This window comes from Hyperolius riggenbachi, chromosome 8 (assembly GCF_040937935.1).
Source record: "Hyperolius riggenbachi isolate aHypRig1 chromosome 8, aHypRig1.pri, whole genome shotgun sequence".
Classification (NCBI taxonomy): Eukaryota; Metazoa; Chordata; class Amphibia; order Anura; family Hyperoliidae; genus Hyperolius; species Hyperolius riggenbachi.
In genome coordinates, this window is record NC_090653.1 from 233,839,539 (window position 1) to 233,863,766 (window position 24,228).

At 43.5% G+C, this 24,228-nt stretch overlaps 1 protein-coding gene across 14 annotated transcripts in view; it reads left to right on the forward strand.

The window, feature by feature from the left end:
* Positions 1–24,228, forward strand: part of ATP2B3 (ATPase plasma membrane Ca2+ transporting 3) — a 495,057-nt gene that overhangs the window by 279,444 nt on the left and 191,385 nt on the right. For all 14 annotated transcript variants that reach the window (XM_068248338.1, XM_068248335.1, XM_068248345.1 and 11 more), the window contains one exon: positions 17,847–18,044. In XM_068248338.1, coding sequence (XP_068104439.1) covers positions 17,847–18,044 — 198 coding nt within the window. The remainder of the gene's footprint in view (positions 1–17,846; positions 18,045–24,228) is intronic.

The following is a 24,228-nucleotide window of genomic DNA, read 5'->3' on the forward strand; positions in this document are numbered from 1 at the left end:
ATCCATTGTTTTATTATTTTTTTTCAGAATATCACACATAAATCCTGAACTGGGGCGCTGCCATTTTGGTTCTCTATGGGGTGCAGAAGAACTCTCCTCCCACCTAATCTCATGTATCCACACAGCCTTGTACAGAGCCACAATAATCCAACATGCATACAGCATATGCACATTTAAAGAGACACTGAAGCGAGACTAAATCTCGCTTCAGCTCTCATATATAGCAGGGGCACGTGTGCCCCTGCTAAAACGCCGCTATCCCGCGGCTGCACGAGGGTCCCTTCACCCCCAACCCACCCCCCGCAAAAGTTGGTCGGAAAGTTGGTCGTAGGATTTGTCTTCCTGGAGGCAGGGCTAACGGCTGCAGCCCTGCCTCCAGTCGCGTCTATCAGACGCGCATCGCCGCCTCTCCCCCGCCCCTCTCAGTGAAGGAAGACTGAGAGGGGCGGGGGAGAGGCGGAGATACGCGCTGACAGACGCGCGTGGGGCAGGGCTGCGGCGGTTAGCCCTGCCCCAATGCAGAAGCGCTCCCCCGCATTACGGAGGGGATTTGGGGGGACAGGGACCCCCGTTAAGCCGCGGGATAGCGGCGTTTTTGCAGGGCTGCTATATATGAGGTCTGAAGCGAGATCTATTCTCGCTTCAGACTCTCTTTAAAGCAGAACTAAATACTGTAAACAAAAAAAAAAAAACGTTTCACTTACCTGGGGCTTGTGCAGCCTTCCTGACCTGCGCGGGTCTCCTCGATCCTCCGTGTTCCGCCAGCTACTTCCGTTACAGTTACCGGAACTGAATACTGTAAAAAAAAAAGTGTTTCACTTACCTGGGGCATCTGCCAGCCCCTTGCAGCCTTCCTGTTCCGTGCTGGTCCTCCACGATCCTCTGTAATAGCACAACAGCATCCTGCTATTGACAGCTATTGCGGGCTGGAATGCGAAGAAAGAAATGTGTGGCTCGGGGTGCGCAGGTGCAGTTGCCGTCAACTTTTAAGTTAAGGAATGACAGTAACAAAAGTATCTTGTGGCGGGAGAACGGAGGATCGTGGAGGACCAGCACGGGACAGGAAGGCTGCAAGGGGCTGGCAGATGCCCCAGGTAACTGAAACACCTTTTTTACAGTATTCAGTTCCGCTTTAACAAGCTGACAGATTATTGCATTCCAGTGGTTCTGGAGGTGAGTTTAGCTTACAGGGACAACAAATGAATGATTTGCATATTTGGCAGTGATGCATTGTGGGAGACGTATGCTCACTCCAACCTGAATAATCGCAAATACATTCTGTTTTAAGAGGGCAAATTTCTGCTTGGCAGAATTTGTGAGCTGTGCGAAATTTACTGATAATCTTCTGAGCAAAGCGAAACACAGTCTATTAATCTTTTCAGTAACTAGCAAATCATTTTTTGTTTCTAGTTCTTATGCTGCGTGTTCCTCTTTAAAGTGATGCCGAGCCGAAGCACGGGATCAACACTGAATACATACCTTAAAGAGAGTCTGAAGCGAGAATAAATCTCGCTTCAGACCTCATAAATAGCAGGGGCATGTGTGCCCCTGCTAAAACGCTGCTATCCCGCGGCTTAACGGGGGTCCCTGATCCCACAAATCCCCTCGATACAGCCGCGGAGCGCTTCCTGGATGGGGCAGGGCTAACCGCCGCAGCCCTGCCCCACGCGCGTCTGTCAGCGCGTATCTCCGCCTCTCCCCCGCCCCTCTCAGTCTTCCTTCACTGAGAGGGGCGGGGGCAGGGCCGGATTTGTACTTTTTACCGCCCAAGGCCAACTATACTGTCTGTATGGTTGTTATCTCTGTGTGCCCCAATGAGCATTTTACTTACTTTCCATCATTGGATGTCACAGACAATAACTATTTCAGTAATATGCGTATAGATTATAAGTTGTGTTTTCCTTAAGAACGTTATGTTATGTTTGCCATTTTGTTAATGATGAACCCACTGTGTCACCATGAGAATTAGGCTGATATGTACCTGCAGGGATAGAGCTTACAGGTCTTGCAGGGACGACACAAGTACAGGACACAGAGTACGAAGGGTTAAAGCTGTCCTTGTAGATGGGGATGGCTGCACAGAACAGCTTTACTGCCCCTCACTGAGACGCCCCTAAATTTCTGGTGCCCTAGGCCATGGCCTATGTGGCCTTGCCAGAAATCCGGCCCTGGGCGGGGGAGAGGCGGCGATGCGCCGCTGATAGACGCGACTGGAGGCAGGGCTGCGGCGGTTAGCCCTGCCTCCAGGAGCGACCAAATGTACGACCAAGTCGTGCGGGGGGTTATTTGGGGGTGAAGGGACCCCCGTTTAGCGGCGCGATAGCGGCGGTTTGGCAGGGGCACACATGCCCCTGCTAACTTTGAGCTCTGAAGCGAGATTTATTCTCGCTTCAGAGTCTCTTTAAAGAGGACCTTCAGCCTAAACAAACATACTGTCATTAAGTTACATTCGTTATGTTAATTAAAATAGATAGGTAATATAATCTCTTACCCGCTCTGTTTTAAAAGAACAGGGAAATGTTTGATTTAATGAGGGCAGCCATATTTTTGGTTGAATGGAGGTGACAGGGAGCATGAGACACAGTTTAAACTGTCCTGTGTGCTGATCACTCCTCCCAGTTGTTAGGCAACGTGAATAACAACATAGAAAATCCCATCATGCTTTGCACAGCATCAGGAAAAAAAAGCCTGGGCAGTTTTCTTTGATGGGTGGAGCTTAGCTAAAAATGCAGCTAAAAATGATGCTTTGGAAAGAAAAACAAAGTTCTGATGCTGTGAAACTGTAAAAGAAACACCAAGCCTTTTCAGTGCTGCTGAGTACATTTTTAGTCTGGAGGTTCAACTTTAAGAGAGGGAACCCTAGGATCCTATTGAGGCTTGCCTCACTGATCAAAACCACCCCCCCCCCCCCCCCCCCCCATTGCTGAGCACGGTCCCAATGCAGCTCTCCTTCCTGAAGCGAGGCTGCTCAATCCCGCTCGCACAGTCTTCTGGGGGGCTGTGCTAAGCGACGGGGGACAACACAGCATGAAGGGAAGCCTCAATAGTCTGAGGCTTCCCTCTCTTTAGGTAAGTATCTAATTTTATACCCAAGCTTCAGGTCAGGTACTCTTTAAAGGGGTTTGTCTGGAGGATTTAAAAAAACAAAAACTGAGACTTACCTGGGGCTTCTATCGGCCCCCTGCAGCTGTCATGTCCCGCGCCGTCCTTCTATGATCCTCTGTTCCTCGCCGCTGGTCCCGGTCTAATTATTAGTCTAACCACGTGCGTCATCAGGGGCTTACTGCGCAGGTGCAGTACAAAGTTGTCTTGTACCGCACCTGCGCAGTAAGCTCCCACTGAAGCGCGCAGGAGCGAGCTAGCGCGCTGCAGTTGTTTTTCGTCTAGTTAGACGAATAATTATAATTAATTGGTGGAGAATGGAGGATCGTATGAGGACGGCGCGGGACACTACAGTTGCAGGGGGCCAATAGAAGCCCAAGGCACAGGTAAGAGTCAGTTTTTGTTTTTTAACCCTCCACAGAACCCCTTTAAGGTAGACTTGCACATTGCTTAAAGAGAATCTGTACTCTGAAATTCTTACAATAAAAAGCATACCATTCTATTCATTATGTGCTCCTGGTCCCCTCTGTGCTGTTTCTGCCATTCTCTGCTGCAAACCTGGCTTGTAATTGCCAGTTTTAGGCAGTGTTTACAAACAAACTAACCAGCTTCTAATAGGCTCAGCTAAGCAGAGTGTGTTAGTCACACAGAGCCTGCAGGGGGTGTGTACAGCTTCTAGCTAATCACAAGCAGCCCTGCACATTCCAGTCTGACTGCCTCAGCCTGACTGTGCCGACTATAGAGAGAAGATTAGATCATATAACAGAGATAACACAGCTACTGTGCAATTAGGAAAAGCTGCAGTAAGCCAGACCACATTAGAAAAGGCATAGGAACTTATAGCATAGAAGAAATAAAGATAAACAATTTGTTACAGAGTCTCTTTAAGACTGTGATATTATAGTTAAAGCGGACCTGAACTCAGAACTTACTCTTTGCTCGAAAAGATAAGCAACAGCCTAATAACCTTTAAAGAAAAACATTTCTTTATTACAGCTGATACAAATTCTGCAATACATCTGCAGCTTGTCTACTTTCATGGAGGCAGACACAGGGTTAAAGGGGAACTGAAGAGAGAGGTATATGGAGGCTGTCATGTTTATTTTCTTTTAATCAATACCAGTTGCCTGGCAGCCCTGCTGGTCTATTTCTCTGCAGTAGTATCTGATTAAAACCAGAAACAAGCATGGAGCTAGTCTTGTCAGATCAGACTTATAAGTCTGAACCACTGAAACACTTGATCTGCTGCATGCTTGTTCAGGGGCTATGGCTAATAGTATTAGAGGCAGAGGATCAGCAGGGCTGCCAGGCAACTGGTATTGTCTAAAAGGAAATAAACATGACAGCCTCCATATACCTCTCTCTTCAGTTCCCCTTTAACATCCTGTGTTTACAAATTAGCTGCTCTCCTGAGGCAGCCAGCTGACAGCTGAGAGATCAAATTACAGTGGTGATTAGTCACAGATGAGGGGGAATTAGACAGGCTAAACTCTCTAAATACATACAGGGTGCATTTCTTTCTGTTTTCCTTCTGTCCTGTGCAAGCAGGCTCTGCTGCTGTAATGACAATATTTAGCAAAATGACTGTTGATCTTTCTAAGTGGACAATACAGACTACAAAATGGGAAGCCTTCATTTATGTCCTCTGTTCACAGCTGGTAAATGGAGCAGGTTATTATCACAGACTGATGCCATTGTGGCAGACATGACTGCTCTCCTCCTCTGACTCAAGAGCTTGCAGAAATGACATTGCTGTCTCAAATGATAGTAAACGCTGATATAGGTCTTCCAAAAACCATCCAATCCAGCCTTGTGCAGAAGGGAAACAGACTATTTTTAGTTCAAAAACAGATAAGCGGTGAAATTATATAAGATCTGGCTCTTCCAGTTGATGGGGCAGATGGGTTATGGCATCGCTGGGAACTCTTAGTGCAGATGGCTGAGACTGGCCTGTGTGTGAGGTCATCCTCATGTATGAGCTTGCAGCAGTTGTTCATCCATGCACTTAGGTCTTGTGCCAGTTGCCTGATGATGAGGTCTGGATTGCAGTATGCATAGCCAAATAAAATCAAACCTGTCACTTATAAAAAGACGTAATCGGAGGTTCTCTTCCATAAAAACGGCACTTTCAATGCAGTCAGCAGTTCCACAAATACATGTTCCTGAAGTTTAAGAGAAAGTGGATGCAGACTGAGGAGATGTTACTACTAAACCAAACAAGTGGCAGTGAGATGCACTGCAAGGCACGGTCACCTGTGCTTCTTTGTGCTGCACTGTAGAACTATATAATTGGACCGAATGAGACAGCATACAAAAATGCATTCTGTAGAGTTTTCGCACATGGAACTAGTGGGGATGACAGGCATTGTTTTACGTGCAGTAGGTGATATTCCTGCATACTAGATACCATGTGGTGCAGTGTAGCAACTCTGCATACTGGACTCCATGTAGTGCAGCGTACTTGCACTGCATACTGGACATCTTGTCAAGCAGTCTACCTGTATTGCATGATGACACCATGTGATGCAGTGACCCTACACTGCATACTGACTCCATGTGATGCAGTGACCCTGCACTGCATACTGACGCCATGTGATACAGTGTATTTGCACTGAATACTGTAATCCATGTGATGCAGTGTACCTATACTACATACTAGACCCCATCTGATGCAGTGTACCTGTACTGAATACTAGACACCATGTAGTGCAGCGTAGTAGCACTGCATACTGGACATCTTGTCAAGCAGTGTACCTACATTGCATGATGACCCCATGTGATGCGGTGCCCCTGCAATGCATCCTGGACTCCATGTGATGCAGAGTAGCTGTACTGCATAATGGATACCTTGTGATGCAGTGTATTTGCACTGCATACTGTAAACCATGTGATGTAGTGTACCTGTACTGCATACTGACACCATGTGATGCAGTGTACTTGCCCTGCATACTGGACTCCATGTGAGGCAGTGAATCTGTACTGCATACTGGTTAACTTGTGATGCAGTGTACCTGCACTGCATACTGGACACTGTGATGCAGTGTACCTGTACTGCATACTGGACTACATGTAATGCAGTGAATCTGCACTGCATACTGGATACCTTGAGATACAGTGTACTTGCACTGTATACTCAACCTCATGTGATGTAGTGTACTTGCACTGCACAGTAGACACCATGTGATATAGTGTACTTGCACTGCATAGTAGACGCCATGTGGTATAGTGTACTTGCACTGCTTAGTAGACACCATGTTATATAGTGTACTTGTTGCACTGCATACTGGAAAAACTGCAGCATGCATACAGCCTACCATATACCATGGGGTACAGTGTAGTCATGAGCCATGAAGAAAAATCTCCTTTATTCGGTAGACTTGAGTCTTTTTTCCTTAGTAAGCAGTGTGACTATGGGTCCATAAAAATAGAAAAGTGGTAGTTCATTCAGTCGAGCTTATGCTCTGCTTTCAGGCACTCACAAAGGGTGACAAGCTAGCACAATGCTATATAAAGAAGATTCTTGGCTGACACAAAGCCAGTGGATTCACAGGACACCTCCAATATAAACGGGGCAAGGTTGCCAACCTACCTGCTGCATTAGCAAAATCTTTTCAAATCACTGGGGTTTACACAGCGCTGGTAGTGTGAACCAGTCCTTACGCATTTATTCCATCAACACTTGTGCATGACAACAGGCAAACTAACTGGCGTGTGTCTCCAATGTTTATACATCCGTGTTCCACTCCTGTGGCACAGCAAGGGGAGCGGTGTGAGGATGAGTGCTCAGTTCTGGTCCGAGCGCCCAATGTATCATTGCATTCCAGCGGTTCTGGAGCTGTGTTTAGCTTTCATGGACAACAAATGGACAATTTGCATATTCAGCAGTGATGCATTGTGGGAGACCTCATATGCTCACTCCAACCTGAATCGCAAATCATTTCTGCTTTAAGAAGGCAAAATCCTGTTTTACGTAGTGCAGTCACACACAGCCATGGGCAGCGGTGGTGGCGCATGCAGGGAGAGGCAACAGGAAGCTGTCAAATGGCTAGCTTACTGCAACCCATTTGTACACTGTGTGCACACCGCTAGTAAAGTGGATGTAAACAACAAGCAGCCCGTGGTTTCACAGATTTCTTCTGTAGTGAATTATAATTGCCTTATTGGCCAGGGGAATGCTGGAGACTAGTAAGAGCTTTTTTAAGTACACTTATTCTTTAAGATGGTATTCTGCAAAAAAGAACACTCCGCCCTGAGAGCGTTTGACGCAAATGTACTGGAGAGATAACCCGCCTGCCGCTTCCTCATACCTATCTTGTGAGTTCAGTCAGAATTAGATATTAATGACATGCAGCGTTGTGTTTACCAGAGCAGCAGAGGGGGGAGGGGGGTTGGAATACGGAATACATTCAGCAGAATCTCTGACTAGCCCGTATGTTTTTAGCACAAGCTGGTGAGCGGAGAATTAAGCATCACCTACTAGCGCCACATGAAAGGAAGTGCTTAACAAGGGTCCTGTTTTTCTGTGTCACTGTGACAAATACTGTGAAATGCAATTTTAATTATGTAGCAATTTAATTTTTTGCTACAGAGATAATATAGGTTATGGCATTGACTTAAAAAAAAAGAAAAGAAAAATAGCACACATAGTAGATAGTCAAATGCCATTCATTTTGTTCGCTGGCTAAGACGCCTTCTGAAACCTGTGCCTGTGTTCGGCGAAGTCTGAGCACCGGCATAAGCACCCAATGTAAACTGCTTGTGGGAGGAAATCTGGGTGCTTGCGGCGCCCAATAAATATTGGGTGCAGGGGCTGCCTGCAATGAAAAATATGGCTTCAAAAAGCACCCGACACCTCCCACCCCTGCCCCATAGCGCCTCAATAGGAATAAGCTCTGGGCTTTGACTCGGCCACTCCAGGACTCTGCATTTCTTAGTTTTTGGTCAGTCCTTGGTGTCCTTAATGCGTTTACTGGTATGTTTTGGTTCACTGTCTTGACCCCTGGGTAGAGTTATGCTTTAAATTTCGCTCAGATGGTTTCACATTGTCTGGTGTTGTGATACCTGGTAGGTTGTGATACCCGGTAAATTTTATGGATTCTGTGATGGCACACTGGCCAATTCCTTCTACAGCAAGGCAGTACCTCCAAAACCAAGGCACTTCCGCCTTCATGTTTCACAGTTGTTCTGATCTTTTCCTGTAATGCTGTATATTTTGTACCCCAAACATCCTCTGTCCTGCTGTCCAAATAGTTAAATTTTAGACTTTAGTTTCAAAAACCTTTATTATGGAGTCAATAAGAAACGGTACATAGTTTAGCCAAAAAGAGTCGACACCACCCAACATGGGTGGGGTGACTACGTAAGAAAAAGTGCACAATGTTACAGTCATTATCTGCTTGAATTGCTTAAGGTACATACAACATGGTTATTTAACAGCGATGTTTCTGGAAGAAGTAAAAGTACATAGGAAAACAGTGCATTTAGTGATATTTAGTGGTGTAAGCTTACAACAGTAAATGATATCATGGGATAAACAAAAGTTTGGTTTTAGAATGATAATATCGTAATGAGGGGGGGGGACCAGGGATGCACTATCTGGGTTCACCAATTACTATTGTTGTCATGTCTATAGCTCTTGTTTTGAGCCTCCAGTATGCGTATAGTTGAGAGTAAACATTTGTTATGCCTCTAAGACCGCTGACAGAGTGAGGTTCCCTCTAAATTCTATCCACGGCTCCCATATATTTGTAAATTGATCCATTGTATCTCTAATTAGAGCATTAAGCCTTTCACACACCATTATGTGGTCGATTCTGCGTTCCAGTACTGCCATAGACAATGAGGGCTGCAACCATTGGGATGCTATATAAGTTTTGGCTGCTACAAAAATATATTGTAGAAGTCTATGCTGTGAGTTAGTGAATTTTGGGGGTTTCATTCCCAATAAATATACTTTGGGGTCTTTATTTACACGGAGAGAAAATAGGCTTGATATTTTCCTGGTTAATTTTGACCAGAATAATGTGGCCTTTGGACATGTCCACCATATATGGAAGGTAGTCCCATTTGCAGAGCAACCTCGAAAACATTGCGGAGGATGGGTTGGGTCTATTTTGTGTAAGCGTACCGGGTCTAAATATGATCTATGCAGGAGCTTGAGTGAAGACTCTAAATTAGAGGCCTGCAAGCTGCCTCTAGAGAGGGTATCTAAGCATTGTGACCATTGTTCTTTTGTTAAAGATGTACCTATATCTTTTTCCCAATTTAACATATATGGAAATTTATAGTCAGGAGGTGGTTGGTTAAAGGTACAGTATAAAAAGGACAAGATTCCTTTGCGCAATGGGTCCTGTAAGCAAATGTTCTCAAAAGAAGATTGCTGTATATGTTGGGTTGATGATACTAAACATTTATAATAATGGAAAATTTGAGAGGCCCGAAAATATTCTAAGGGTGGCATATTTTTTTCAGCGATAAATTGGTTTAAAGTATAGAGTTTACCTCTTGTCATTAAGCTTCCAAGTGAAATAATGCCATTTATCTGCCACCAACGAAAAGCCCGGAGGTCTTGGCCTGGTAGAAAATCTGGACTTTGAAGGAATTCTGTTCCTGGGGAAGGTTGGGATTGGAGATTCCATTTAAAGCGATATCTACGCCAAATGGTCAGGGTGAGAGCTGATAAAGGGGAATTAGTAGCTATATTAGTTGGAAGAGGTGTTCTTGCCCACAGGGCCCCTTTCCAGGAAATTGGGAATAAGAGAGCGTTCTCTAGAGATACCCATAGTGGTGTGTGAGGGCCTGCATAAATAAATGGAAGGGAGGCCAATTGAGAGGCATGGAAATATTGTTTCAAGTGCGGTACTGAGAGGCCCCCATCCTTCCTGTGCCAGTGCATGACTTTTCTAGAAATACGAGGGCGCTTGTCTCTCCAGATAAATTTAAATAAGGCTGTTTGCAATTTTTGTAAATCTGGGGTTTGTACTTGAATGGGTAATACTCTGAAAAAATATGTCAATTTTGGTAACCACGTCATTTTTATGGCTGTTACTCTTCCGAGCCAGGAAAGATGGGGGAAATCCCATTGTGAGAGGAGGGTCATTAGCTCCTGCACTAGAGGTCTATAGTTCCATTTATACATCTGAGAGACATCATTGCATAATTTGACGCCTAAATATTGGATATAGTGAGGTTGAAATTGAAATCGGAATATTGAGGCCATCATTCTACCCATATCTTTAGGATAATTGCAGAACATAATTTCTGACTTGTCAATATTAAGGTGTAGGCCTGACACCATGTCAAATGAACGAAAGGTCTTCAGGAGGTTGGGGATCGAAATCATAGGGTTGGTGAGGGTGAGGAGGACATCGTCCGCAAAGAGACTCAGTTTTGCTGTAAAAGGGGAGATAGTGTATCCTGTGATGTCAGGATGTAATCTAATGTGTTCTGCAAGAGGCTCCATTGCTAACGCAAAAATAGCAGGTGAAAGGGGGCAACCCTGCCTCGTGCCCCGATAGATATTAATAGGTTGATAAGAGGTGCCTAGGAGTTTTAAGGTAGCTTGAGGTGAGGAATATAGTAGTGTGAGCCAGTGCAGAAAATTCCCCTGTATACCCAGTCTCCTGAAGACCTCAAACATGTATGGCCATGTCACAGTATCAAAGGCCTTTTCAAGGTCTAGGGCCAATAATACTAAAGGTGTCTTAGTCCTCTGGGCGTGTGCAATAATATTAATGTTTCTTCTTAGGTTGTCGGAGGCCTGTCTGTATGGAATGAAGCCTACCTGATCCCTGGAGACTAAACGAGGAAGAAGTTTATTCAGTCGGGCTGCTAGCATGGCTGTCAAAATCTTATAGTCTAGGTTTAAAAGGGAAATGGGGCGGTAGTGTTTTGGATTAAGGGGATCTTTATGAGGTTTAGGTATAATAGTAATGGTAGAGGCCAGAAATTCAGGAGGGATATGATTTAATTTACGTAGTGAGTTGAGGGCCTTGGTTAATGGGGTGAGTAGATGTGGGAGACATTTTTTATAATATAATGCTGATAGGCCGTCAGGGCCTGGAGCTTTATGCAATTTAAGTTTTTGGATAGTTTTAGTTACTTCCAGTTCCGTGAAAGGGGTATTGAGGGACACTAAGGCTTCTGAGTTAATTGTAGGAAGGTGGACATGATCCAGGAACTCATTTATTTTGTTAGGATTTTGTTGCTCAGGGGGGGTGTAAAGCTGGGAGTAATATGAGTGGAAAATCTCATGTATTTTAGCTGGATCAGCCGTAATATTGCCCTCTGGGGTCCTAATTTTATAAATATGATTGATTTTTTCCTGTTGGCGTAATTTATTTGCTAAAAGAGTATCTGCTTTATTCGCATGGCGATAGAATTTAGCTTTGGTCCATCTCATTGCCTTCTCCACTTTACGTGAGAGTACAAGATCCAATTCTAGTTGCGTGTCTTTTATCAGTTTACATAGATATCTGGAAGGATCAGATTGATTGAGGAGCGTCAGTCTTCTAAGTTTATATGATAAACGTGCAAAATTTTCAGAGCGTTGTTTTTTAATGCGGGACGAAATCTGGATTAATTTGCCCCTAATAGAGGCTTTATGAGCTAGCCAATTATTCATAGGGGTAGTATCGGCAGGAGCATTATAGTCAAAATAATTGGACAGGGCTTCAAAAATTTCGTTTCGTGTGGATGGATCAATAAGGAGCGATTCGTTTAGTCTCCAGGGGGTTCTACGGGTAGCGGGAATTCGGGTATCCATGCATAATAGGACAGCATCATGATCAGAAAGTGGGGTGGGAACATGCCTTACATAAAGTAGCTGAGGGACCATTGAAGTTAGAAGCAGCATGTGATCCAGCTTGGCATAAGTATTGTGTGCTACTGAGTGGTGGGTGTATCCTTGTTTGTTGCCATAGCACTCCCTCCAAGCATCAACTAAAAAGTTATCCTCCAAGATAGTCTGTAGAATGGTTCTTTGCTGTTTAGTTAGTTTATCGGGAGAGGGCTTAGATTTTTCTAAAGTTTCATTTAGCGTAAAATTGAAATCACCACACCAATACAGCATTGTGTTAGGTGCATGTGATATAAGTGGGGCAATTTCGAGGATTGTGGGAAGTGCCTGGTCAGGGGGCGCATAGCAGTTAATAATTTGAATATTTTGGGAGTACAATGTCCCTGACATAATAAGAAACCGACCTGCTGGATCACACACTACTCCACCCACCTCAATAGGTAGTGAATTTTTGAGCAGGATTGCCACTCCACGATGCTTTTTAGGAGCATTTGACATGTAAAATTTTCTGTAATTATTGTGCAAATAGGTAGGATGGGAGGACACTGAAAAATGTGTCTCCTGTAAACATACTACATCAGGAGAAAGACGCTGTATGTTAGCAAACAATTTCCTCCGTTTTTGTGGGGAGTTGAGACCTCTAGCGTTCAGGGATAGCAATTTAAATGGGATAGACATGACCTGTTATTAAATTGTGCTTATACGTTTCATTAAATGAGTAGCCCCGGTTCCTCCCCAAGAAAACCCCCAGAAAATCGTAAAACATAAACACTAAACTGTTAAAGTAAACATCATTGATTTGTAGAGTGGATAAACCACCGACAGTAGTTAAACGCCGAGGGATGAGAGGCACCCATATTAGTGGGTGCAGTCGCATGCCTCAAAGATGGGGGACAACATAAGATCCCTAACCGAGAAGGGCAAATAATAAACTTAAATACCTATAAAGTGAAAATGGGTACACAGATAGCACACAGTAGTACATATAGGTAATGAGACATAGCACATCGATTAAAACCAATTATACTCCTGCCATTATTTAACACCTATTATTGTTGTTGAAGTATCAAAGCTGTGCATAAGACTGCCATCTAGAACGGGGGGTTTCACTGCTTCAAAGAGAAAAAATGCGGATTGTATCAGAAATGAATAGCATACTGGAGAGATATATTCTTGCTATGTGATATAGGCTCTTCGTAAAGAAGAATACCCCCTGATTTTAGCAAGTAGAGCTAGGTTCAGTCAAAGGATGAGTGGCGGAGCTAATCCTGTAGTGCGATGAGGTAGGAGCTCAGGGCATGAGAAGTTATTATAGCCAAGATGGCGCCTGTAGTGCCCTTTTAAGCCTTTTGGGCTAAACAGGGAGGCACAATCAAGGAGAGGAGACTGTGGAAAGTACTGGGCCAGTAATAAAATTTTGTAACTGGGATATTACATGAGTACTTAGCTGTCTGATAATGTAGGAGAGGCGATCTGACCCCACTGACGTCTGGCTCCAGGTTTCCAAATTCTTTCAGGTCGTTGAGGGAGCGGAACAGGAGCAGGTAGGGCAAGTGTAGATGATGTAGGTAGTTTCTCCATGCGTATGTTAGCTTCCTCCAGAATCTTCTTACCCTCAGCTGCTGTGCGGATAGCGTGCAAAGTTTCTCCTAGTTGAAAAGTGAGTTGACAGGGGAACCCCCACCGATATTGGATTTTCTCCCTAATCAGGGTGAGGGTGATCTGCCTCATCGAGCTACGCTTCTGGAGAGTCATTGGAGAAAGATCGGCATATAATTGGACCGATGGTGGAAACTCCGGTAGGGCAGTTAGGCCGCGGGCGGCCCCCATAAGCTGTTCCTTTACCTCCCCATAATGAAGTTTTAGTATAACATCTCGTGGCAGGTTGGAGTTCCGTGGGCGGCCAAGAGCTCTGTGTATTCTGTCCATACGGAACATGGAGGGGTCTACTTGAGGTAGCAAGGCCGCAAACAGTTTGGTTGCTACGTCCTTAATTTCCGTTATAGATTCTGGTAGACCCCGTATTCTTAGGTTGGAGCGGCGGGCCCGGTTCTCAGAATCCTCAATTTTACCTTCCAGCCAGGCTATTCTTTCCTCCTGGGCGTCCAGTCTCTGTTTGTCCTCAGCTAGGGCGTCGGCTATTTCGTCATGGCGCGTTTCCAGGTCGCTTACCCTATCGCCTATATCGCCGATTTGGGCGGTAATATCTCGAACTGCAGAGGCCAATTCTCGTTTAAAGAAGTCTTTTAGTTCCTTGTACTGGTCTAACTGCGGGCTTGAGTGAGCCGAAGAGACGCTCGGCTGGGCTGCTGGAGGAGTCGATGTGGGACTTTCCGGAGAGGAGGGAGCCGGACTTTGAGTAGCTGCCGCCGCCATCTTGGAATCTCGCTTGTCCTGTTGGCGCTTCAAAAGAGCTTTAAATTTTAGACTTTAGAGTCCAAAGAACATTATTCCAAAAGTCCTAGTCTTTGTCAATGCAATGTTGTCTCTGGAGTCTGGCTTTAATTTTTCTCTTAGAGAGCAAACTTTTACTCCCTACACACCTCCCTTGTTGAAGTTGTGCAGTCTTTTTCTGATTGTAGATCACACAATTTCACATAAACAGTAGTACAGTCCCGTGATGACATTTTGGGGTTTCTTGAGACTTAGTTTAGCATCTTGTGGTGTGCTCTTGGATGGCCAAGCTTGGGCATGTTGGCAGTTCTTTTGAAAGTCCACCACTTGTAGACTATTCTCTGGACAGTGGAAAGGCTTAATTCAATTTTTTTTTTACCAGATTTATAAGCTGCTTCAATCTTCTTTCTGAAGGCCCCAGACAGCTCTTTTCATCACACCATGGTGGTGTTCATGCTCACCTAAGCAGAGCACACCACACTAAGGACCATATGAAATTTACTTTTTCTCCTGAGTTTTCTCCTTTCAAACCTTGTCACTAAAGTGCTTTTTTAACCATTTACATACAAGAAAATACTCAAAATAATGTTTATAGTACTTTTTCATCTACTTTTTGGCACTTTTTTTTATTGCAAAGTACTGAAAAGTTAATTTTAAACAGAAGATGAAAAATTATCTCCTAGGAGAAAACTCCGGAGAAAAGGTGAATTGCATATGGGCCTTATTGTCTAAAGTTTAGAAGGGCTAGCCTCAAACGAAATGCTAGGTAATGATGTTCTAATAAGGAATCAGAATGGGTTAATGTTAGGATGGGGTTAATGATGAGGTGAAATTTAGAGGAAAAGACAACAACAGGGGAAGAAGAGAGTATTAAATGTTAGGGTTAGGCATCAGGAAGAAGATGACGTTATCGGGGGACACGCTAGCGTAGGTATCTGATGGAGGAGATACTCTGAAATGCTGAAGCAAAGTCCATTGCAATCCCAAACTAGCCGAGTATCGAACACTCTGTGTTTCGGAAGTCAGTGCCAAAAAAAAAACATACCATACCAAATCCATACCCATAATCGGCTGTGGCAGATTTTTTTTTTTTGCCAGGTTGCTTTGTTCCTGCCTACTACTGAATCTTCTTCTGTGTAGTTTTCTGCCTCATTGGATAAATTCAAAGGTCAAACAGGAACGAGGGTTGTTGTTGACTGGCTGGAAATGCAGCACCGTAGAATCTTGTTATAGTAAACCTCTGGATATGGTAAACTCAGTCCTCAGGTCCCAACAAATGCGTCTGTATAAATATATATAATGTATCACCAACTCTGATGCAGTAATCTTCTAATATAGTAAACTACTTTTCCTGGTCCCTTGGAGTTTACTATAAAAGGATTCTACTGTGTAAGTGCTCTTTTCCACTTGAAATTGCCTAATGTAAACGCAAGCGACTGCGATTGTGATTTTTAATCAATTGCGATTGCGAATATGCGTTTATCTTTATACATTAAAGCACAATCGCAATTAAAATTGCTCCAAAAAGCGATTTAGATTCACCAAAAAAAAAAAAACAAATCACCTAAATGAATAATACTTTCTGCAATTCCTATTTTAAAGTAGCAAACGTAGCAATTTGAAAAATCACTAGCATTTTGCCATTTGGATCAAATCGCAGTCAGTGGAAAAGAGCCCTAATAGGGTTGCCTGAATCATAAAATTGGCTAGCCACACACATGTATCTTGTCAATGTATTACTGCCTATTGAGTTACTATTTGGTGGTAGTTGAAAGTTATTGATGAGACTCTTCTTTGCAGTATAACTTACAGTATTTTGAGCATAGTTGAGCAGGTTTATGTGACTGCATAAAATGTCATTAGATGCATTGTACAGAAGCAGCACTCTGAAAGTCAGTCCTGCTGAAAAGACGTTTTTATTTGTGACATTTAAAATGTAGGTTGCCTTTTTCCTTTAGCTTCCATTATTGTCAAAACTGTCTAAAAACGTCTTTTCAAAACAGCAGGGGGAAAAATGGAGATTAAATCTTAACTGTAGGCAAATATAACAAAAATAACCCCTCAAGTTTATCTAGATAGGTAGTCATTTAAATTCATCAAATCTTTTTGAAATAAGGTGGTACAAAAAGCTGAATATGTCAGTGTTGTCATCCTCTTATGTAATCTTTCTCTGGGAAAGAAGGAGAGCATTCTGAGCCAATCAGGTTTTTAGAATTGGAGATTTAATAAAATAGATATTCTACCAATGTGCAGATGATTGTGTTCGTGACAAAGCTGTGTTTTCTTACAGAGCTTCAGTAAAAAGTGATGTCAGAGACCTGTCTGGATTATTTTGCATTATTATGGATTGTTGATCCAGCAGCAAAAGAGTTACAGACAGCTTTCGCCTGTGTTTTCTCCCCTATCTTATCTTCATCAGTGTTGGGCGAAAATACCAATATTCTTTTTGCATTCATTTTAGAAAATAATGATAAAATTCGACTTTGGAACAAAAATGTCATTGAAAATCATTTTGTAATAAGTTTAGGATTTTTGCATTTTTTGTGAATTTTTGTGCAAAAAAATTAAAAATGTTGCGCTTTTCATGAATTTTCCCTGTAAAAATTAATGATCTTTCATAAATTTTCGCAAATTTGTTTCCTTTGGCCTTTTTGCAAAAATACTATCTATTTTCGAGAATATTTTCTCAAAATCAAAAATAGCATTTTCGATTTGCAAAAATGACTTTGGTGGAAATCTGCAAGCAACAGTCTGAAACTGTGGCTCATGCTGCCAGTTCACATTTTCAGTCACCGAAGGAGCTGTGTTGGTGAGCAGAAGAGAGTGTAAATGTGAGTGAAGCAGGAGTGAAGCACTAGGAGCGGATATTAATCTGTTGGGTGAGGATTTACTCCAGCTTGAACAATGTGTATGCAGCTTAACAAAGATGTTGGGTGACAAGTAGTAATCACCAGGTTAAGAGAGAAAAACATAAGATTTTGCCAAGCTGATGTGCATAGTGCTGACTTCATAAGCAATATAGTAGCATCCATGTAAGTGAAAAACAAGCAGAAGAAATTACCCATGGAGGGGAGGTGATGGTTAAATCATCAGGGCTGGATGTGGACACTTTACCGCCAAAGGCCCACTGTCACCAGCCCTGCCCTCCCCCAACCGCCCCATCCTGTGCACCCCCGTCCTGTGTGCTCCTCCTGTCCCGTTTGTTCCCCTGGCCCTGTGCACTCATCATGTGCTGGAGTACATCAGAGGATGGTAAGAGCACAGGCCCAGTGCTCCACTGCTCTCCGTTAGGGAAGCAGGGCAGCCACAGACTTGGTTTGCGACTGCTGCAATTTACATGTTCGGCAGTTTAACTGCCTTATTGTGCCAGCCTGCTGTCCGCCCTTTGCTACCTGGCGCCCTAGGCCATGGCCTTTGTGGCCTTTCTTCAAATCCAGCCATGTGAATAATACAGTGTTAAGCATGCCTGTTACTTTCCAGTAAAAATAAATGCTTAATGATCTGAAAAGATGTTCTTTACTTACCTTTTGTTTCGCTTTCTTGTTACTTTCAGGTTTGTCTGAAAACGCAGCAGACTTTGAGAAGAGAAGGCAAATATACGGTGTGAACTTCATACCTCCCAAAAAACCCAAAACCTTCCTGCAATTAGTCTGGGAAGCCCTTCAGGATGTGACTCTCATCATCTTAGAAATTGCTGCCATCGTCTCTCTGGGCCTTTCATTCTATGCACCGCCAGGAGAACAAAGCGAAAGTATGTGAACACTCTAATTCTGTTTCTTAGTCTGCTATGCATTATGGGGCAATTTGTATAGTGTATGTATGGTGATGTCATTAATTTTGCCAACCAATCATGTTCTTCTTTCGGGGGTGTACATTATGGGGGAAGCAGTAGCAGTAGCGGCCCAATTAAGCTTGGTGAACTTTTCATTCCTTGGCTTGTAAAAAAAGGGGGACATTGAACTACGTATGGAGGACAGAAGATCTTACCACCTGTTTAAAAAGGGGTTTTTTTGTAAGAATGGTTAAACTGTGAAATATTTTAACTACAGGAAGTAGTTATAGTAAATGCTTTATTTGCATTCAAGAAGGGCTTGAGTGCTTGCCTTACTTTGAAGGTTGTGGATACTTAGCTATAATTGCTATGTAGACCATGATGATACTTTTCTTCAACAAAGGAGATGATTTCTGTCCTTGTGACTTGTGCACTAAATATGGTGCAGTGGAAGTGCAAAGGTTGAACTTGATAGATGTGTCTTTTTTTCAACCTAGTTACTATCTTATTCCCTGCAGGTACATTATTGGAGCTTCTCTTGAGGGCAGCAAACTGCAGGACTGCTTCCTGTTGTACTCACCATTGTGTTTTGAATGGTTAAAGGGAACCAGAGATGAACGATTCACACAAAATAAACATATCAGTTGATAGCTTGTAAAGAATAAATGCTCTACCCGATAATTTTGCCACTCTGGTGTGCCTTTTTGAGTGCTTTTTATCCATTATTCCTCCAGGAAATATCCAATATGGCCGCCAGCTCATATTCCTTCTGTTCCAGGTTATGAGGTGTTCTGGATGTGCTGTATAGGCTATATGAGACTATAGACAAGAAGGGCTGCTGTAGGCTTTCATCTGTGTGCTTTCAACTTTATTATTCTGGTATGCTTTGTGGCTGCCTGTAGGAAGTGTCTCTCATAGTAATGAAACTGCATACAGTAGATAATAATGACAGGCTGCACACACAGAGCACACAGATCACACAGCCACACTTGTCTGTTAGACAGTAGTGTTGTCCGGATCATGAACGATTCGGATCTTTGATCCAAATCTATTTTATGAGTCGATCATCCGAATCATCAAAATGAGTGATTCGGATCGCAAAAGGGGCGGGGCCAGAAGCGACACGCCCCCTCTCAGCGGGCAGCGGGGTCCTGGAAGCAGAGCTGAGATGGATCGCTCTGTTGGAGGGGAGGCAGCCTTGCAGGGACAGGTAGATGAGAGAGAGGGGGCATGGGTGCCACTGCCAGATATGTGTAGAGCACACATACTGGCTATAATGTGCTGCTCATTACAGGCTGTCTGTTCGTAGTTGTGCACAGTGAACGCTTTTGGAAGCACATTGGAAGCTTTTGGCTCAGCTCAGCACAGCTCTGTAACTTTGCAGGCACTGTGATTGCAGGGCAATATGGTCCTCCTGCACTGGCTCTAAACAGCTGCACTACACTTCTGGGAATGCTTTCTTTAACTGTGCGACGTTTCCATTCAAAGTATACAGATGAGCATATAGGTGAAATATATGTAAAACATATGATTGCAGCATGTGGGTATTGTGTGCAAACAATTCTGCTCTCTGCTCGTCCCTCCTCCCTTCTCTGTCCACTCCCTGCCCTCTGTCCATCTTCTCCCCTTCTCTGTGTGTCCACCCCCCTCCCCTTCTCCTGTCCACAGCAGGTAAAGACCTGTCCTGCTAGTCATTTCACCCCGAATGCTGCGGTAGTAAAATGATCCGAGATTCGGATCAAAGATCCGGATCTTTTCAATGAGCCGATTCGAATCATCCGGATCATTGAAAAGATCCGAACTTCCCATCTCTATTAGACAGAGATTTTTCCTGCAGCATCAGCCCCTCCCATATCATCAGAGCTCTCAGTATGTAAAGCATGAAATTTGAGCCAGGAGGGGGAAGGCTTGGGCTTGAAAAGACTTCACAGAAGAGTGACTCAGCTATAATGATTCCAGGTCAAACCTCGACTGAATAGTCGGTGGATTCTTATCACAGTTGATAACACAGATTAGACTGAGAAGAATAAAACTAAAAGCAGGGTAGGTGTTTACTGTCATGTTCCCACTGATAAATGTAATAAAATACATGAGGGTACTTCGTCTCTGGTTCTCTTTAAACCTCAGTCAAGCTAGCCATGCAAACCACTGTGAGAGGGTGAATGCCAGATTAACAGATAGAACCTTGCTGAATAATCTTCTGAATAATCTTCTGGATTTAGAGAGTAATACTTTACCAGTGGATCAACTATTGCTGCTGAAAACTAAATACATCCCCTGCTGTCTATGAGTAGACTATGATTTGACTGACCACTAAGAGACCTGTAAATAGCATTCTTTTTACAACAACCACAGGATCTAATAAGAACAGTGACAGCTCCTAGTAGGTTGTTGGTGTTCATCCTGGCTACATTCAAAACTGTACTTGTATCTTCAAAAATATCTCAGTGCTGCACTCTTTCAGAGGATCCACCAGCATATCATAAAGCAAAGGGATGACTGGTTTTGCTTTAATAAGCTTCCTTGGGGTTGCTTACACTGTCAGACTGGGAGGTGGTGATTGGTGAAACTAAAGAAATCTACTTGCTGGCCAAGCAGCAGTAATCATGTGTTGGTGCTCACAGTAAAGGCTTTCTACAGTTTTCTATTGGGAGTGATAACGTATGGTTTCTGCCGCTTGGCCAGCAGGTGGATTTCCTCAGCGTTTCCCCTCCCAGTCTGTCACTTACTGCTTATTAATGCAAAACCAGTTGGACGCGGTGGACATTGTTGCCACAGTGGTGCTTTTGATACAGGCACACTCGTTTTTAACATGTTGCTTTCATAAGCGCCCATATATAAGTGATTTTATTTATCTTAAGAAGTCATGTCAAGTCAACAGGTCATGGTTTCTGGGAGTTTCTATCAAATGTATTTTAACCTTATAGCTTGGATCTGTTATGATTTGGTAAGCCCCTTTTCCAGGGCTGGATTTACCATAAGGCTCTGTAGGCACGTGCCTACAGGCGTCTGATGATGGAAAGGCGGCTCACTCCCTTCCCCGAGTGCCTCCCTTCCTCCTTCCCACTGCAGGTGTCCCAAGCAGAGTGTAAATGAGAGGTTATTCAACTGACAAGATTTCCCTTTAGCCGGGGGCATCTTTAGCTACTTAACACTTGGGAGCTCCTCTAGCTACTTACTATTTGGTTGCCAAAAGTGCCCTCAATATTAAGGGGCACCTGTGGCTAACTCCGCTGAGCAGGGGAAAGAGGGTAGAGGTGGTAGCTGGACAGCTAGCATACTTATGGTGTGGCAGAAGTTTGTGGGTTCATGGAGGGTGAAACCTAGAGCACCAGAACATTTGTGCTTGTAGGCTTCTGTGATGTAAATCCTGCCCTTTTCTCTATGGTGTTGTGGTGGATTCTTTGAAAGAGTGCAGCGCTGAGGTTTTTTGAAGATACGTGTTTGAAGTTTTCACCTGAGAAATGGACTGCAGCTGAGAAATTGGTTATATTGCTTTGTTGTTGTATTGCTTTGTTGTTTTCATGATTGAGCACAGTTATAATACTTGCCTTTCAAAACTGTACTTACCCGTATCTCTGGTTGGAGTTACACTTTAAAAAGTGGTATATCAGATTTCCTATGTGGTGAACTACTTCTTCTAACTTTGCAACTTTTAGGACTCAGGCTGCTCTCATCTTGTTAAGTATTTATGTGTGTTCTTGAAGCGTGCACCAAGGTTTCCATGTAAAGAACATCCTGTATTATCCTGTAGTGGGATCTGCTCTGGGATGCTGTGAATACATGAATCAGAGATATGTTATGTACAGATGTCCTAGGTTTCAATCAATGCTAAATTTCCTACATTGTATATATCGTACATACTCACTGCACTGTCCTCTGTAATTCTTCAGTGACGTGACTCAGTGTGTTGTACAGCAGGGCAGGTAAGCGGAACACTGAGTGCTTACTTTATAATCCCCACAGATCTAATGTAGAAAAGAATTCTAAAACACGATCAGCAAAGTATAGCGCCATGAAACATTAAAGAAAACTCCAGGCAAAATGTAAAAAAAGATATACACTGCTTAATACTGTGTAGGCCTTTTTGTGCCAACCAAGCAGGTCCGACTTGTCAAAGCCGGATCAGTGAATAATGGCGCACAGCGCCTATGCAATAAAAATGGCGCCGCATTAAAAAGATACGCTTATCGCTATTTATCGTTAGTACTGCATAATAATGGCGCACAGGGAAAAAAGAAGAAAAACGGCACACACTAATGTTATTTATCAATAGTGGCACACACTAACGTTATTTATCAATAGTGCCGTTCATTTGCCAAACAGTAGACGTTACTGCCCACAGTAATGTTATTTATCAATAACGCCCTACATAAGCCAAACTGCAGACGTTATTTATAACTGCAAAACGGTGAATGGATTTAATGTAACACTGCCAAGGTTAGGGTTAGGCACCACTGGGGGGGTCTTAGGGTTAGGCACCATCAGGGGGGTCTTAGGGTTAGGCACCACCAGGGGGGTCTTGGGGTTAGGCACCACCAGGGGGTGGTTAGGATTAGGCACCACCAGGGGGTGGTTAGGATTAGGCACCACCAGGGGGGTCTTAGGGTTAGGCACCACCAGGGGGGTCTTAGGGTTAGGCACCACCAGGGGGTGGTTAGGATTAGGCACCACCAGGGGGGTCTTAGGGTTAGGCACCACCAGGGGGGTGGTTAGGGTTAGGCACCACCAGGGGGGGTTTAGGGGTTAGGGATAGGTACAGAGAGGGTTCTTTGTGTTAACGCTAAATAACAATAAGGCTTTAACGTTAAATAGTGATAAGCGACAAACGGATTAGCGGCAACACCATGCGCCATTATTCGCAGGCGCCATTTTCAGATGGATCCTGTCAAAGCAGAGACTCCACAAGACCTGTGAAGGTGGATACCTATATAAAAATATGTGGTGGAGACTGCTAGTAGTAGGATATCGGAAAAATTACTGATATCTACTACTTAATTCCTATAGTAAAATATCAGTAATCTTTACCAATATTTTACTTCGACCTAGCCCTACTCTCCCTAACCACTTCACCCCAAAGCGGTTTTTACCCTAACGGACAAGAGAGATTTTAACCTTCCAGTGCTCAGCCCTTTCATTTGCCAATAGCTTAACCACTACTAATCACAATTAAATGGTCTATATCTTGTTTTTTTTCACCACCAATTGGGCTTTTTGGGGTTGGTATTTGTTTTCAGTAATTACTTTATTTTCTATGCATTTTAAAAGGAAAAGCAATGAAAAAATGGAAATATACACTATTTCTCCAATTTCACCCCCTATAGTTTTAATAAAAACACTGCTATTGTACATAAAACCTGCAAATTTTTTCTGCCTATTTGTCCTGGTTATCACAACATTAATTATGTCCTAGTACAAAGTATGGTGGCAATATATTATTTGGAAATAAAGGTGTATTTTTTCTCACTAATGTTATGTGCACGCGCACGGGAACGCACGTGCATGCGCGGGAGCATGCACACGTGGGAGCACGCATGTGCACAGCAGCAGCACTGTTTGACTTATAAAAACGTCCTGGAGCCGTTTAGAGGCTCTAGCAGGACATTTTTATAAGTCTGGTTGTCATTAAGTGGTTGAACAGCCGCCCTGGTGCCCAACTTTAATCACCCCCTTTTGCTGCCTAACCTTAACCACTCCACCCCCACCCCAGTGCCTAACCTTAAACCAACAACCCTCCCATGCCTAAACGTAACTACCCCAAGCCAAACCTTAAACCCCCCCCCCTCCCTCCGCCAAACTTTATGATAATAATAAGAGACATGATCAGCGGCAATGAACGGTAATTATGGTGCCAAATAAATAGCGGGAATTCAGTACGGATTTTACTATTGGCATTGGCAATACCATGTTTAGCGCCACTACTCTAAAATGGTGCCATATTTACCTGATCCTTCTGAAGGTGACCTATAGTATATGGCACCAAGATCTTATCAGTAATTAAGTCCTGTACATTGGCTAGGTGAGCTCCTCATGAATCGGACCTGTTTTTCACATACATTGTTTGCAATAATATTTAGATTTGAGGTACATGTCAAAGTCGCACCAACATAATCTAAAAGAAAATGTGTTTCATCAGAGACCAGGCCTACTTTTTCCATTGGAC